We start from the raw sequence: 15935 nt of genomic DNA on the forward strand, positions 1-15935 counted from the left end.
TATTTTTGCTTCTGCAGCTCTTATTAAGTACGTAAACGTTGCGCTGAGCTCTGGTATGCTAATCCTAAATTAATTTTTGTTAACAAAGAAAAGAAGTCGCACGCTAAAGCGTGCAAAATGTAAATCAGGCAATTAAGAATGCATTAGTCACAATTAGAGGCTCTACAGTAATTTCTGTGTCATGTAAACTTCTCTATCTCACTGTCATTCTACTAGAAAATCAAGTCACTTTCACTATTGATAGAATTCTTAACTAATGAAACAAACGTTTCAATATAGGGTTTACCATAAAATAAAAAATAAAGTATAATAAAACTAATTGTAAACACACGCTCGGATTATGATAAAAGGAAAAAATATAAAAGTTACATATGATAAATCATATGCTTTTATATTCTTTTAATCAATTAAACAACTGAAAGCTTATTTGAGATTTTACTATTTTATGATATACTCCGATATGATGCTATTATGATTTTATAGCTGAATAAACGTTTTCACGTTTTCCCTACGAATTTCTACGTTAATTTGATTTATGACAACAAATGCTACGCAAGAGGATTATCAAACCCGTTTACTTGTTGTCTACTGGAACGTGCATTGAAATTTACATCAGTGTCAATATATTCCACTGTTATTCCATGATAACAAATGCGTAACGAAAAATAATCACTTGTGAAAAGTATAATAAACCGAAATAAAAAAGCGAATGTAAAACGTTAATACCGTTTTCGATTCGATTTTCGATGTATACACATGCATACATCATTTATTCTTGTGCGCGCAAATGTTTTTTCAGCTTTCTATTATGTCATTTATTTTTTGAATCTCATTGCCGTGCATAAAAAGAAATTCAAAACCGTACAGGATCGAAACCCATTTCATGGTGGTAGACGAAAGTTTAGCGACGATTGTTACAACATGCTCACGTCGATTAATTACGACCCTTTGAATTCGAATATGCTTCGCAAGTCACCGCTGCTTTTTAGCCTCGACAGGGATGAGTCGTAGGGCCGCTTTTTCGAGCAAATTATGTGCGCGCGGCCGTACGGGAGAAAAAACGCAGAGGCGTTTATTCGGTGAATTAAGCGCATCGTTCAAAGTGCATAAAAGCGCCCGGGAAATTGGAAGCACAGCCGCTTTGATAAGAGGATTGAAATAAAGCGACGAAAACAATCTCTTTAGCTCAAACGGTGAATAAGATACGCCAATAAAAATACCTTGATCGCGTCTTTATATTTATGTAACGTTCGAAATACACGAGATATAAAAAAGGGATTAAATAAGCACAAATAAAAAATTTTAAATGCTGCGGTGAATATGCAAGTTACTTTAACAATAAATTATTGAGTAATATTTATAATATCAATGAATTCATTTTGTAGCAAATAAAATTTTATATAAAGTTACACAATACATTTGCAAAAATTCGAATATACCTGTAAAATTAAAAATAAAATCGGCATTAAACTGTCTTCTCTAATTTGAAATGTCCTGCAATTTAAAAAGATCTGCAAAACTTTTGATGGAATTTCGTTATGTATCTTCTGAGTATAACTTGTAAACCCTTCCAATCGATCTATGCTCAGAAGTCCAGAAATAGAGCTTGAACAGCATCGCGAGGCAACGAAATTCCTCTTGTCTTCCTCATAATAGAACAGGTGACGAAATATTTACGCAAAAGTGAAAACTGGTAAATGCGAGGGATTGTGTTGTCGGAATATTAATAAAGCGGAAAATGTATCAGTTTCGGTGTCTGGCACTCTAATTTAGCGTTAATTAATGAAAACAAATGACATCTCATATTTCAGAATCTTCTATGATTTTCTTCGCTCGTTCTCTTGTATCTTTTTCCTGTTCTTCAACGATATGCCGGTGAATAGGAGATTCAAAAAGGGATTTAAAATCGAGGAGAAGGAAGGGCGAGGGGAACAACGAGGAATGTATAAATCCGGCTGATGTCGAGCACGGTTCGCTAATAGATATTAATGGAACCCTTTTCGTCGTGGAAATTCGCCCAGTTTTTCACACCGACCGCGGGGCATGATCGCGAAAGCTCTCAGAGTTCGCTTCATCCGAGAGAAATTATATGAGGAAAAAATGGCTATGACGAGAGGGGGGGGAGTATGAGAGTGCGGGAGTTTAATGGTCCACACACAGACAAATCGCGCGTAGCAAACCGAGCCGCGATGAATTGCGTTGCGTAATTTCGTCAAGGATTTATGCATTTTTTCTTTGATCTCCTTAAACTCCATTTGATATCCCGAAAACAATGTTTCACACGTGACGGGTTTGTTTCACGTTTCGGGAACGGGTTGGATTTACGAATGATGGACGATCATCGTAAATGATACGCCGATTTCAATGCTACAAACGGCATTGCGCGACCGACAGTCCGAGTGCATTTTATTGCACAAATGCCAGGGAATGTCAGCATCGAAAAATCGATGAAATATTTCGATCTATTTGACAATGCTTTTGTTTATTCTTAATGTTTGTCGTGCAGTACGTTATAAGATCCAATAAAAGTAAATAAAAATATCGATGCAACAGAAAAGTTATTGCCATAATAAAAAAAGCACTTTATGTATCAAAAAAGAAAGAGAGAGAGATATTAGAAAATTATAACTTTTATATTCATAATCTTTTAGCTACATTCAAAATTGTAATTTACATTGAAAGTTTTATTACGACCGAATTTGTATGAAAACAAAATCGCTTTTTTATTTTATTTTTCGCATTTTAACTTAAATCACCATCTGAATATTTGCAGAATAAATTTGAACTTTTCATATGTAAGCATTTCTAATGATTAAACAAGTAAATATTATCATAAAAAATAGCATGCGTTATGCTTGCAAAAATTGAATACTTCGAGTTTATTTTATCTTAATTATAAATAAAAATGGAAGTAATTGCATGTAATGAATATAGATGAATAAACACTAATGAAGTGCTAAACAGTGCTTACAATATTGATAGGTCCAGAGAGTCGATTTTATTTAAAAAAATTTATTCCTCTAGAAGATGTATTAAGGGAAATATTTCTCGCATCTGTAAATTTTGCCGCGTCAAAAGCTAAATGTAAACGAAAGAAAGTACCTTTGCGGCACATGTATTTCACGTGAAGCAAGGATGACGCCTCAATGGATTACAGTAATCTGCCACATAACGACGAGGCCATCGCGTTAACGGGATGAAATTTTTCCGAGGTTTTATCGGAGAAGGAAGAGAGAGAGAGAGAGAGAGAGAGAGAGAGAGAGAGAGAGAGAGAGAGAGAGAGAGAAGAAAAGAAGACCGAGAATCGAGCATACGAATGTAGTGTGAAACAGACAATGATAGCGAGCGTGCACCGGGCTTGAAGGCAATCGACCTTCCACCCTCGATCTCTGATCTCAGCCGCTAACTAATTAAGACTTTTACTTTTTCTAGTCTCTCCTATCTCTCCTAGCTGATGTCTCGGGCGGCTGCGAGTCGCCGCGTCGCTCGGGTGAGAAGACGCCCGGTTACATGGTGCAGCTCGCGAAAACTCGTCGTCCGAGATGGCGAAGATGAGAGAGAAAGAGAGATAAAATCCCGTCTGGGGCGGATCTTAATTAGATTCTGACATCGAGTTGGCGACATTCTTTCAACGTGTTTCATGAAAGTTTGACGCCAAGTAGGCGCAGTGGCGCGTCTTATTTTGCAGCGTCTTCAACCCTCTTCGCTAATACAGTAATTAAAGTTAACGCGAAAATTGTCGCAAGATATACTTCTTTTAATAATAAGTCGGTTATTATTTCCGTTTTATTAATTCAATTTCTTGTTTGTGTTTCATCGGTGGAATTGGATGAAAATTCAAGCGTGAATAAAAAGATCGATTTATGGATGATAAGTCAATGGGTATTATAAATCGTGTATATTTTAATTACGGAAAAACGATGGCTATTATACGTATCATTTAAAAAGCATTTAATTTATTGTTAAATGGCTTTTTTAACGCAGACTTTAAACCGATTATTTTTATGACGTCTCGGGCGTTAACACAGATTTTATATTGGTCATAAAAGCGTCGTGTATCATACGTTGACGCATAGTTATGCGCCATCGCGACAAAGGACTCTTAATTAGCACTCATAATTATTCGTAATTAGCACTCGACGCGCGTAGTTCAGGCTACTCTCGACGATGCCTTTGGGTGACGGTGGTGGCGACACCGCCGCTCTACTGACTGGCAATAAAAAGGCAACGTAAACCGCGGACGGAAAATCGCCTCTTTTCATACCTCGTCTTCCGACTTTAGTGGGTTCTGTATATAGATATAACGTATACACAACGCCACCTTTCTTTCGCTCTTTCTTTTCACTCTCCAAGTCTCCACTTCCCACCCTCTTACCAACAAGTCCTTTTTCCACTCTATCTTTCTTTATACCTCCTTAATCCAGGAGTGGGCTCGCGTCATCGCCCGAACGGAGGCTTCCGCGAGCTTTAACCGACGCTACCCTGTTTTCATCTTCAAGCAACACACAGAAGAGATTTATAAATGCAATTCTAAAACAGCACTGAATGACATTTTCCAAGCCTTTTACCTCTAAATCTTATTATGGCCATAAAAAAAACTCATAATATTCTTAATATCTTATGGTAGTATTTCACTTTAAACAAGATCTCTAAATAGTCTATAATTGTACCTGATTAATATAACAAACGTACCAAAGTGAAATAGATATTTTTTTTATCTAATCTTTTAAATTCTTAAAATTCATAAAATTTCTATGGAAGAAATCTTGTAAATAGAAAATACAGAGTTCTATCTTTTCACTGTCTGTTTTCTGTCTGCGAGTTCTGAAAGCTGAATTTTTCATACTCTATCTACTCCTGTCTCTAAGTTTCAAAATACTTTTCCAATATTTATATATTCAAAAATTATTCTATATATTCAAAAACTATTAATTATTTTTTCAATTAATGATAAGCTTATTCAATTACTTTTTTAATGAATGATATTTATCATACACGAAGAGAACGATTTTGCATTCAAAAATTTAGCTATAATAGATACAAATTTGAAAATAATTTTGTTAGATCATCAAAATTTCTAGATAGCACACTCAAACTGACTGCTAGAATGTTAAAATTTTTTCTGTTTGAATGTTTATCTAGAAATTTTGATGATCTAACAAAATTATTTTCAAATCTATATCTAGCTAAATTCTTGAATATTTCAGCAAAACCATTTTCTCCGTGTGTACGTATTTTTTCTTTATAATGTATGCAAAATCGTAATTTTCAATCTCAAATAATTTCCAGCGAAATATTTTGTGCATGTATTGATAGTTACATTCTATATATCAATACATCTTCCTGATTTTTGTAACGAGAAAAAGAAAATCATGCGGAAAGATAATGGTACGCCAAACCGCCAGACCTTTAATCAGAAACGCACAGGTGGAGAGATAAAAAAAGGTCCATAATAGTTCGGTCGATGCGCACTTATAATAAGTCTACGTTAGCTGGGTCGAGCACATAGATAATAAATGGGAGGGATGCACAGATAGGGAATGCGTGCGGAGGGATTTCGTGAGGGCAATCTCACATTTGATTCGATTACTTGCACGCCGTGCTGCTCGTGCGCGGATTAAGTAATTCATACGACCCGTTGCTCCATTTCCCATTCTGCGCTTTAATGACCAGCGCGAACGGCGAAACATACAACATCACACCCGGCATGAAAACTTGGCCCGGAAATTCGCCTTTCGAAATTAACGCGAAAACGATCTCTATCGCGCAAATTCTCTCATTCCAACGCCTAGTTCGCAATCGCATCGGTCCTTTTAAAATTTCACCTCTCGTGAAATTCATTCTTGCACAATTTTGATAGCATTCTGGATAAGAGATGAGGAAAAAGTGATAATTGTTTCGAATATTAAGCTGAATGCAAAATTCGCTTAAAACCGTCTGCGTAAAATGACATGCGAACCAATTATTCCGAGAGAAAACTAAAAGGGGAAATTAAGAAGAAAAAAAGTATCGTCAAAATATTCATTTTACGTAAATGTAGCAGAGTTTCTGAATAATATTCTCCAACAATTTAACGCGGTTTATGCATGAAAAATATTATATCTAATTGTAACTGTAATCTAAAGCGACGAGACCATTATACGTCGGTATTTCGGTAGTAGATTCTTTTGCGAAATGCCATTACAACGTGTGACGCAGGGGGATTGACAGCTATGGTGGACATCGTTAATTGCTTTACCTCAGCGTGGTTGTTTTAGCGCTCAGCGTGCGAAATTCACAGGCACGGCATGCAAATCTCGCTGGATTCAGTCTTAACACTCGGCGAACAGAGAGTAAGATACACTGCGGCTGGGCGCCGACAGTGTAGCAGACGTTATGAGAACAAACCCAGTGAGCTATCATGGCGGTTGGCTGGATGGTCGGTGGTCGCCGGTCGGCGTACCCTTTCACATTTAGTCCCAGACTCGTTATACAGCGTAAGGGCTACGAGCATTGAGTTATAGTTAACTTTAAGTTACCCTAGAACTTCCCATCCCGGAACTTCCGGAAAACCACCGAACGGACAGCCGCATACACGGTTCCCTGGCAAGGTCCATTTCCTTACCCTGGAAATCCTGGGAGCAAAAACCCGAAGAGCAAAAAGTGAAACGATATATTTATCAAGATCTTTCTTTATTCTCGATTCTGTCATTGTTAAATCAAAGCGTTCTTATTTCAAAACGTATAACCTGCATCTATAACTGTCCGAAATTGGAGCAAATCTGCATAAATGATCACTAAGAAAGTTTATTTTAATATTTTCAATAAGATCCAGTTATAATCAAATCAACGCATAAATTTATTTTTACTGAAAAACGAAATGCGAAAGAGATAAATGGATTAATAATTCTGATAATGAATAATGATTTTATATTCACTTTCGTTTTTATCTTAATAAATACATATTAAATACATATTAAATACATATTAAATGTGTTAAAAGATATTAATATAATAATAATCACAAAATATTGATCAAACAAATCAAATACTGCATCTGATAAAGGAATACGTAAATGAAAAATTACAAATTTTTTATTCCTACACTAAACTAAAATTCTCTTTCTCGCTTTCTCCAAATATCAATATATATCTACCTCACTTTAAATTCTAATAGTTTCCAACCATTTATTTAACTACAGAAAATAAACCTTATAAATACTCTTCATGTTTATAACAAACTACACACGCTTTATTAGTCTAGTGTTTCTGCATTAATTGTCGAAAAATATCCGCAACAAAATTTTAATTGAGCATATTGTTCTCGAATCCGACATTTTTTGTAGCCATTTATCGGAATCCGCTCAAACAGTTATTTATGTCGTTTCCGTTATAAATAACGCGACTAAAGTTTTAATAATGCCGAAGTAAAGAGAGATAGATCCATAAAACAGATGCGAATGAAAAAATGTATTCCTTTTCTGTATAATGAATCTAGCTGAGCGAATATCTGATACTCGAAAATAATTAATATTTTAATAACTAAACGGCCATTGCGAGAAGCCTTGTATTGTATTTTTAAAAGGTAATTTAGGCTAGCTCGCTATGAAAATTATTATGAGAAGGGTCGCATAAAATAGGGATAACGAAACATATTCTATCCGACCCTTCATGGAGGCAGACAGAAACAAGGTCGAGTTGGTTATATAAAAAGGAAACGAATTTACCGTTGGTAGGAACGACGGCGCTCGACGCAGATTCTAAAATATGGGAACTATTAGCCGTAGTTTCCCATGAGTATTACGCTCCCTTATGTGTAAATGATGCAACCCTCCATAGCGGCTTAGTCGACGTAAGCCGCCCGCGTTCAATCTGCACTGGGGATTGAGACTATTAGGAAAACTATAACTATATGGAAATTATACAAGAATCTCTTTTCGAACGACTTCAAGACTAAAAGAGTAATTCCTCCAGATAGAATCGATTTTAACGCCAAAGAGATTAAATAAAAAATAATATTATTTTTATAAACATTATTCATTACTTTTTTGTGTAAAATGAATATAGAAAATCAAATATTATATTTTTAATACTGTAATAATATCACGATTAAATATCACGAAAAATTATTTGATAAATAAAATAACTCTTTAACGAAATAAATAACTTGTGGGTATATTATAATAAATAAGATAAATAACTCTTTAATGAATTTTAAAAGATGTTAGTTAGTTCGTCCAAAAGAAGGCACCTACGTTATTATAATTCTTTTTTTCGCATTATTAATATTTCAGAACTTTTCGTGATCTTTCTTCCTGTTGTAGCTGCTAATTTGCAACCATTGTGCGTGCAATCCGCATTTAAAACTGCACGTACGCGATTGTTGCACGTATGTAAGTTATGGCGTTGCAACCTCGGATGAAAACGCAACAAGCGAGCACACTATGCGGCACTAAGGGGACAATACGCGAGGAATATGTTCGCTATTTAAAGGAACGATGCCTTGCGTGCTTTAAAATTTATGCTTCACGCGAGACTCGTTGAATTTCGACCCACTTTAAAAAGTCTAGACTAAAAACATTACGTCACAAAAGCTAACGAGCTTGAATTCTACTGGGAATGATACTGAAATTCTACTCACAATGAATGTTGTGCGATATTGTTAGTGACTGAAATGTAAAATCTAAATGTCAGCAAAAATATTAACTTCTCGAACATTTTTCTTATATGTATATTTATATTTAACTTAATTAAATATAAACTTACTATTGCTATATAGTAGTATAAAATAATTTGACGAAATAGAAAAAACATACGTATTAGATATTGGAATCTTTGAACAAAACGTAATAATTCCGCAAGCATATTATATAGGGTAAACTTGGGTAAGATGATCATCTTACTCATGTTTGTTCTAACACAATCAGAAAATAAATTACGAAAAAGATTCGTCTGCATTAGTTTTTCCAGCATTATATAATAGAAGCAAATTGTACTTCTACATTACAAAAACACTCGAATACTCTCTGAAATAAACACCTAGAGAAACATTCAGAATCGATCCTGGGGAGATAGGGAATTATCCCGCCAAATTGTTTTCACCTTTTTGTAATTTTGCAATACGCAAGTCATAACGAGATAACTAAAACAGGAGCTGAGTTTCTGCCAGACAGAAACAGACTTCATTTTCCCTCCCATCTCGTATCAGCATCACCGACGTTATCCCGCACTCCTCTCTTCATTTCACTCCGAACAATTTTAATGTATTCTCCCTATTCTTTTTTTTATTAACTTTTATTTCTGCTTGAACGTTATCTATGATCAGCTGCCAAGAGAAGATAGAGTTTGACTTTGAATTCTCAAACTATTATTCATTATTTTCTCGACGTTTTGTATTGTTCCCGTTTCTTTTATCCTTAGCGATAAAGTTATATGAGTCATTATAGCTGAGTTTAAAAGCGAGAATATCGATGGATATTCACATTACGTATAGATTAAATAAAAAAAATATGACCAGAAAATGGTGAAATTGAATTACCGCGGATACTAGAGAATCAACGTGGACCGACCACGACCCGCGACAATAAAAGTGGAATTTAGAGTCCGGCATAGTTTCCTTCCTTCTCTCACCGATGGAGCTCAATTTTATAGATTTTTACAGCGAAAAGCTATTGCGAACCAGTCAGCTTTTCATTTTAAATACTCAATGAATAGATATCGTATGAGATAATACGAATTTCTATGCATATTGCGATACAATTTAACAATTTTCCTAATATTTAATTTAATAATTTAAATAATTTTCTGTTTCTACAGTTTTATTGTTGCTAATCTTGTTTTGCTTAATACATTTTTTACAATCGTAGAAATAATTTTCAGCATTATTAAAATATTCTGTAGTGATAGAATTTAAAAAGCTGTCTTGAAAAATACAAATCACGCTGTTAAACGTAAGATGCGCAATCAATATTTTTCCAGTTGACATACTTTCGTTTATATCGACATTGACGAAAGTCTTACAATAAATGTCGATCATTTTGTAATCGAGGCCATGAACATTGACAGTTTTGTTTCCTTTCTGATCTGTTGAACGAATATAAAATGACATATCGGCAGTTTTACTTACAGCAGATCAGCAACAACGAAGGATATTCTTCGCCGCCATCATTCTTGCCGCTAAGGAAAAGAAACCATTGCCAGGGATCCACTCTGATTCCATATCTGCAATACAGAATAAAATACTTTTATTATTTATGATATATTATAATTATTTTTTTTTGAGACATTTTATATCATTAATTATTAATGGGATATTTTTTCTTAATTAATTTAAAATATAAATAATTTCCAATAGAAATTCTTAACAAGTAATAATGACTTAACCCTCTGTCTCTCTGCAACTCTGATTTTTTTCTGTAAAAACAAAATTTTACTTTTGGATTTCTCTGAAATAAAGAAGTCCGATTTCCTCTTCTAAAATATGTTACTAAAAAATTTTTTTATAAATATGTTGTTAAAAATACATAATATACATAATATAATGTCTAAAAATATTGAAAAATAACTATAATTTTTTTATTTTTTAAAAGCTTAAAACAGTAAAAAAACTTGAGCTGAATGGAGGGAGTAAAAATATCATTGCAGACGGAAGGTTAATAATTACAATAATTTGCAGTTAAATAATACGATAACAAAACCGACATAATATTAATTGTAATAATACAAATGGTATACACGTGAAAAGAAATAAATTACAGAAATATATTACAGACGATTAAATTGTGTTTTTGTGCATGCAAAATAAAATCACCGTCGATAAATTTATTTATATTTGAAGAGATATGCAGCTATCTTGTTGTATTAAAAGGAAAATAAAATCGAGCAACAAAGAATAAATAAAGATAAAACGCGGCACGTTTTCAATTATAATCTTTAGTTTTTCATGGTTGGCGTACTAAGCGTGATGCAAACCGAAGAAGCAAACGCTTCATTATTATAGTCTGTCTCTGGTAAGATCTCTTCTTCAGAAATGGTTGAGGAAGGAACAAAAGAAAATAAAGGGAGCAGGTCTTTGTTCTTGAGATAAATAATAACTGTCGCATCGCACCGCGTAAAGGGAGGGAAGCTCATGCTAGGAAATAAAACGATTTTCCTGGAAAGTCGACTCAATGGAAATGCAGAAAACGTCTGTCCCATGATTGACTGCGATCTTGATGTGAATCTGTGATTTATTTTGATGGCGCACGTCGGAAAATATTATAAACGATGCCGACTGACTAAATCGTGCCGGATTATTTATTGGCAATTTCGTAAAATGGCACTTTCTGCGCGCACACGAATCATTAATTTCTGCACGTAAATCAAACGGAGTTATGCAGAAATAGGACGTGTCTGATAACATAATAAACAAATGGGATATATGCTAAACTACGATATTCAATTAAGTTATGTTTGTCCGTATACTATAAAAATCTATATATTGATTACAAAAGCTGTACGGAATATTCAAATAGAATTTGCATAAATTTAATACGTTTTGTTTATAAATATCAATGTGATAAAGTCAAAATTATAGTGAGTGAAGACAATTTGTGTAATGTATGATAATTTGTAACATGCATTTGATGATGAAAATAACCTTCTCATTTATTTTGATGAAATAGACAAATGTATTTGACGGCTATTATCACTGTTGTGTTCATAAGAATACATTCAACGTGTCTTATCACTATATTAGTCTGAAAATGCAATTTACGATGGGTATCGATCTAAGCCATCAAAAACATTATTTTCTTGAGCAACGCGTGAGATAAGTGTATCAACCGAAAAAAAGGTGGCATTGCACACTAATGGCTTCAGATCGTACACGTCAGGTCGTACAGTTAACGATAATAAACGAGGCTTATAAGTCAAGTAATTAAAGTATTCGAAGTCGACGCGATTTGTTTCAAATAGACAATATTTATTGGGACGCAATCACCGACCTAGTTTTCTGCGGAAACTATATTAACGCAGTTACGGTAATTGAACAATAGCATGGAAAAAAGACGAATCTCGTTCATAATTAATTGATGCAACGCATCATGTGACAGCCGATCGATAATAATTTGTGAAAATATCTTCACATATGTCGATACGCACATAAATAATGCAACATACAATACAAATAATGTAAATTCCAATTTTGATATAGCAACGTTTAAGTCAATTAAAGTTTACCGCTTTATATATGACCGTATAATATGCGGAAAAAATTAATTAATTATAGAAAATCAATCTCAATCAATCATTTTATTTTATTCAAACTAATTTATCAAAGTCAAATATTTAATAGGAGATGCAACAGTGTGTCCAAATATTTCGAAAGACAAAACTTTGGAGTTTTTTACATTCCATTAACGTAGTATAAAAAAGAGTCAAAACGTCAAAAAGAAAAAAAACTGTTAGGTGATAATTCATTCGTACTCATAAAATATTCATTTCAGCGAAACGGAAAGATTCATCAGTGAAAAAGGAAACAATCGTTGAGTGCTGATGATTAAACCGATCCGGCTTCGATATGTGTATACACATAGTGGATGAGATCTCATAAAACATTTTTCGAGTAGAAAGTTAAGGGGATATCGCACTTATCGAAACTCATCGCTTCGAGACGTGAGCAGAAACGATATTAAATTTCTTCCCCAGCGGGAATAGCCATCTTGATCTGCCCGTTAAATCCACGCTCGTCCGCCAGAGTTCGTTAATACAGCGTCACGATAAAATCCCCAATTTCACGTCGAACGTGGTAAGAGGGAAACGTCGGGGGTGACTCTCGGTGGGTACGAGAGCGCACGGAGGTCCAGATTGGAGCAAGAGTTATGGCACCAATATGGGACAGGCCGAATGAAAATGTGAGCGCGTGAACGATTCGCATTAAATATTAAGTATACGCGCGAAACGAGACGTCTTTCTCACTTCTATGATTGTAAAAAATGCCGAAGATGATTTTTCTTCTCTGAAATTAATGGTATGGCCTGAAGGTTCGTTTTAAGGATTGGCTCGGTGAGGAGAGATGAATTGTTCTCAAGGAGAAAGTGAAAGGGGCGCAGGTTAACATTTATTTATTTATCCCGATAAAATACGATTATTAACGTCTAAAATTTATTAACGATCTTTTCTAAAGCTGTAAATAATAATTTATTTAAAATATGATTATTAATGATTTCATATGTCATATTCCATATGTTTAATAAATCCATTATAACTTATACATAGCATCTCTATTCTTTTCTTACAAATCAATTTATCTCTTCATTTTGCTCCTCGCTATTTTCTTCTCAATATTGATTTATTTAAAAAAAAATATCATGCGTATAATATACGAAACAAAATATTCAATATTGAGAACTATTAAATTTCCAGTAACGTTAATTCTTTCTACGTTATAATAAATAACTACAGAACTCTGTAATCTAGATAAAAACAATCAAAGAGTTCTGTATTCTGATACAATGCAAGAGTTTTTTAAAAATGATTGATAAAGCAAGATAATATATAATTATTATTATAATTATTATTGAGAGATAATATCAATATCTAGAAAATCACAGATTGATTTTTAATATGTTATATCACGACTGGAGTTCAATAATATTAATCTTTATTTTTAATATTTCGAGAAAATTTGATTACGCGAAAAAAAATAAAAAAAAATTCAAGTATCTTTCCATTACATAAATTGAACATAAAAATATTTATAATTCCTACAAATTTTAGCAGAGCGTTTTGAAAATCAAGAAAACAAATTAATTGTCCTACTTTACTTGTTTGTCTTATCCATCTCTTCTTATTTGTTGCTCCATTTATAACCGCAAGAAGTATAATAATTTTCCAAGAGAGAGATTTAATAATTCTTGCACATTTTTATATTAAGAACTAAGTCGTGATAATGTGTAGAAAATAATAAAGATCGACGAAATCGTGCCTTGAAATAAACGCACATTCGTATCTCAAATTGCATAAATTATAATTGCATGAAAAATTTCTGAAAAAGTTTTACGAACAATCCGCACAATGGATACGAAATACAAAGCATCAAGAAACTTCAGTAACTTCCTTTACCCACCTCCGTGGACTTTTATCGATAGCGAGAGAGTCTTTCGTCGAGAGTTCGATTAATTGAGCTCTTTCGCTGCCTTTTTTCACTCACTTCGTAGAGAAGCATCTACCCGTTTTCTTACCGACGTGCTTTTTTTCAGTCGCCAATCTACTCTTTTCCCTTTCCCACCCTCATCCCATCGATTAATCTCGATCCCAGCAAAATCGTGTCGACAGTCTCATCCTCGCGATTCGGCTGTCGCTTGCTCTTGTTCTTCACGAATCAAGTCTGGAAAAGTCTTTTTACCGGCTGAAACGAATCAGTCGAGAACGCAGACTGCATTAAATGGTTACGATTTCTTCGAAGTGTTCATTCGGAAGTGCCGAAGTTAATTAAGTGGTGACGCGATTATATACGAAATTATCTAGCCGATTGAACGTTATATCATACAAAGCGCGTTGAAACACGACGTACGTATTAATTGGAAGTGTATCCCTACACTGTTAGATATATAGCTCTAAATATACCTATCTAAATTACGAATCCAAACATTCATTCTCCACCTCAAGATAAAGATTGATACGAGATTCATATCAATTATTCAATTCATCAAAACATTTTATTAAACTAACTGCTCAGAAATATATATTTATCCATTGTACAAATATAATTTTTAAATATTACTCATTGTAAAACTGGATTATCTAAGCAGCATTGAAAAACAATATTAAATTTTAATAAATATTTGTTTTTATAGTTCTAACAACAATAAATAAATATTTATTAAATGTAAACATATTTATTTGATACAAAAACTATTAATTTGATTTAACTATAATTGATTTCATTGAATAAATATTTATTTATTGTAAGTAAATGTTCACTTACCACTATTCAAAGAAATATTATTAAGATTTAGTAAATTTTTTCAGTGTAGCAAATTAAAGGCATTGAATGCTAAAATGCTTTGGATTCGAACATAATCGTTTACGGCCGTTTGTAACTGCGCTTGTTTCGGGCTCGTACGAAGCGCGTGTCGAGGCTACCTCGAGCAATTACGTCGCAAAAGTTCGCTCGAAAGTTTTTCTGCGCTTAACGAGCGTGATAAATTTCTGTTACGCGCCCTCAGGAGCGGCCGGACGCGAGGCCGAGAGTTTACAACAGTGATAAAAATCTCGTTGAAATTATTCATGGACAACGCTTACGCTTCTCTCTTACCCTTGGAAGAAGAAGATAGCTTACTCCTCTGAGCACAATATCCTGCAAAAGATCCAGAAGAAGAGAAAGAGTCGCGGATCTAGCAATAGTATATCAATGCACGTAAGAAAATTATTAGTTCTGTGACAATGCGATCTTGATTCAACCTAATTTATTATTGATATTTTACATCAAGATGCAAATTTATGAATAAAATATAAAAAAATATTCAAGCTTAAATTATTTGAACATTGAATTCGTAAGTACTGGTTCGTGGCCATCGCTACAAGCTAATTCAATTGAAAAAGGCAAAGAACGCGCGCGCGCGGTCAGTTCCGCTTCATTCTGCCACTCTTAAATTAATTTGCTATTATTCATACTCTCCTTTCTTTCTCTCATTGGCAGCATATTGCAAAAGTAACCGTCTATACAATATTGATAAGTCAATCAAATAATTTGTATTAAAAAGCACATAAATTTTACAACAAGCGCTGAAATAAATTAAATTATCAAAATGATAAGCATAAATTATCTCGCTCGATATATAATAGAATTTATATCTAATTTAAACATCTCTCTCTTTGCGACGTTGCTATGCTCGCTTTAACTTATCTTGCAAATATTATATATCTTAAATTAAAAATATACAACTTCGAAACTCAAAAGTTTAACAGTCTGT

At 33.7% G+C, this 15935-nt stretch overlaps 1 protein-coding gene across 2 annotated transcripts in view; it reads right to left on the bottom strand.

The window, feature by feature from the left end:
- Positions 1 to 15935, bottom strand: part of LOC108689036 (diacylglycerol O-acyltransferase 1) — a 102866-nt gene that overhangs the window by 67985 nt on the left and 18946 nt on the right. For both annotated transcript variants that reach the window (XM_018195632.1, XM_018195631.1), the window contains exon 3: positions 10106 to 10200. In XM_018195632.1, the coding sequence (XP_018051121.1) occupies positions 10106 to 10200 (95 nt within the window). The remainder of the gene's footprint in view (positions 1 to 10105; positions 10201 to 15935) is intronic.

Source organism: Atta colombica, unplaced genomic scaffold, assembly GCF_001594045.1.
Source record: "Atta colombica isolate Treedump-2 unplaced genomic scaffold, Acol1.0 scaffold254, whole genome shotgun sequence".
In the NCBI taxonomy this organism is placed as follows: Eukaryota; Metazoa; Arthropoda; class Insecta; order Hymenoptera; family Formicidae; genus Atta; species Atta colombica.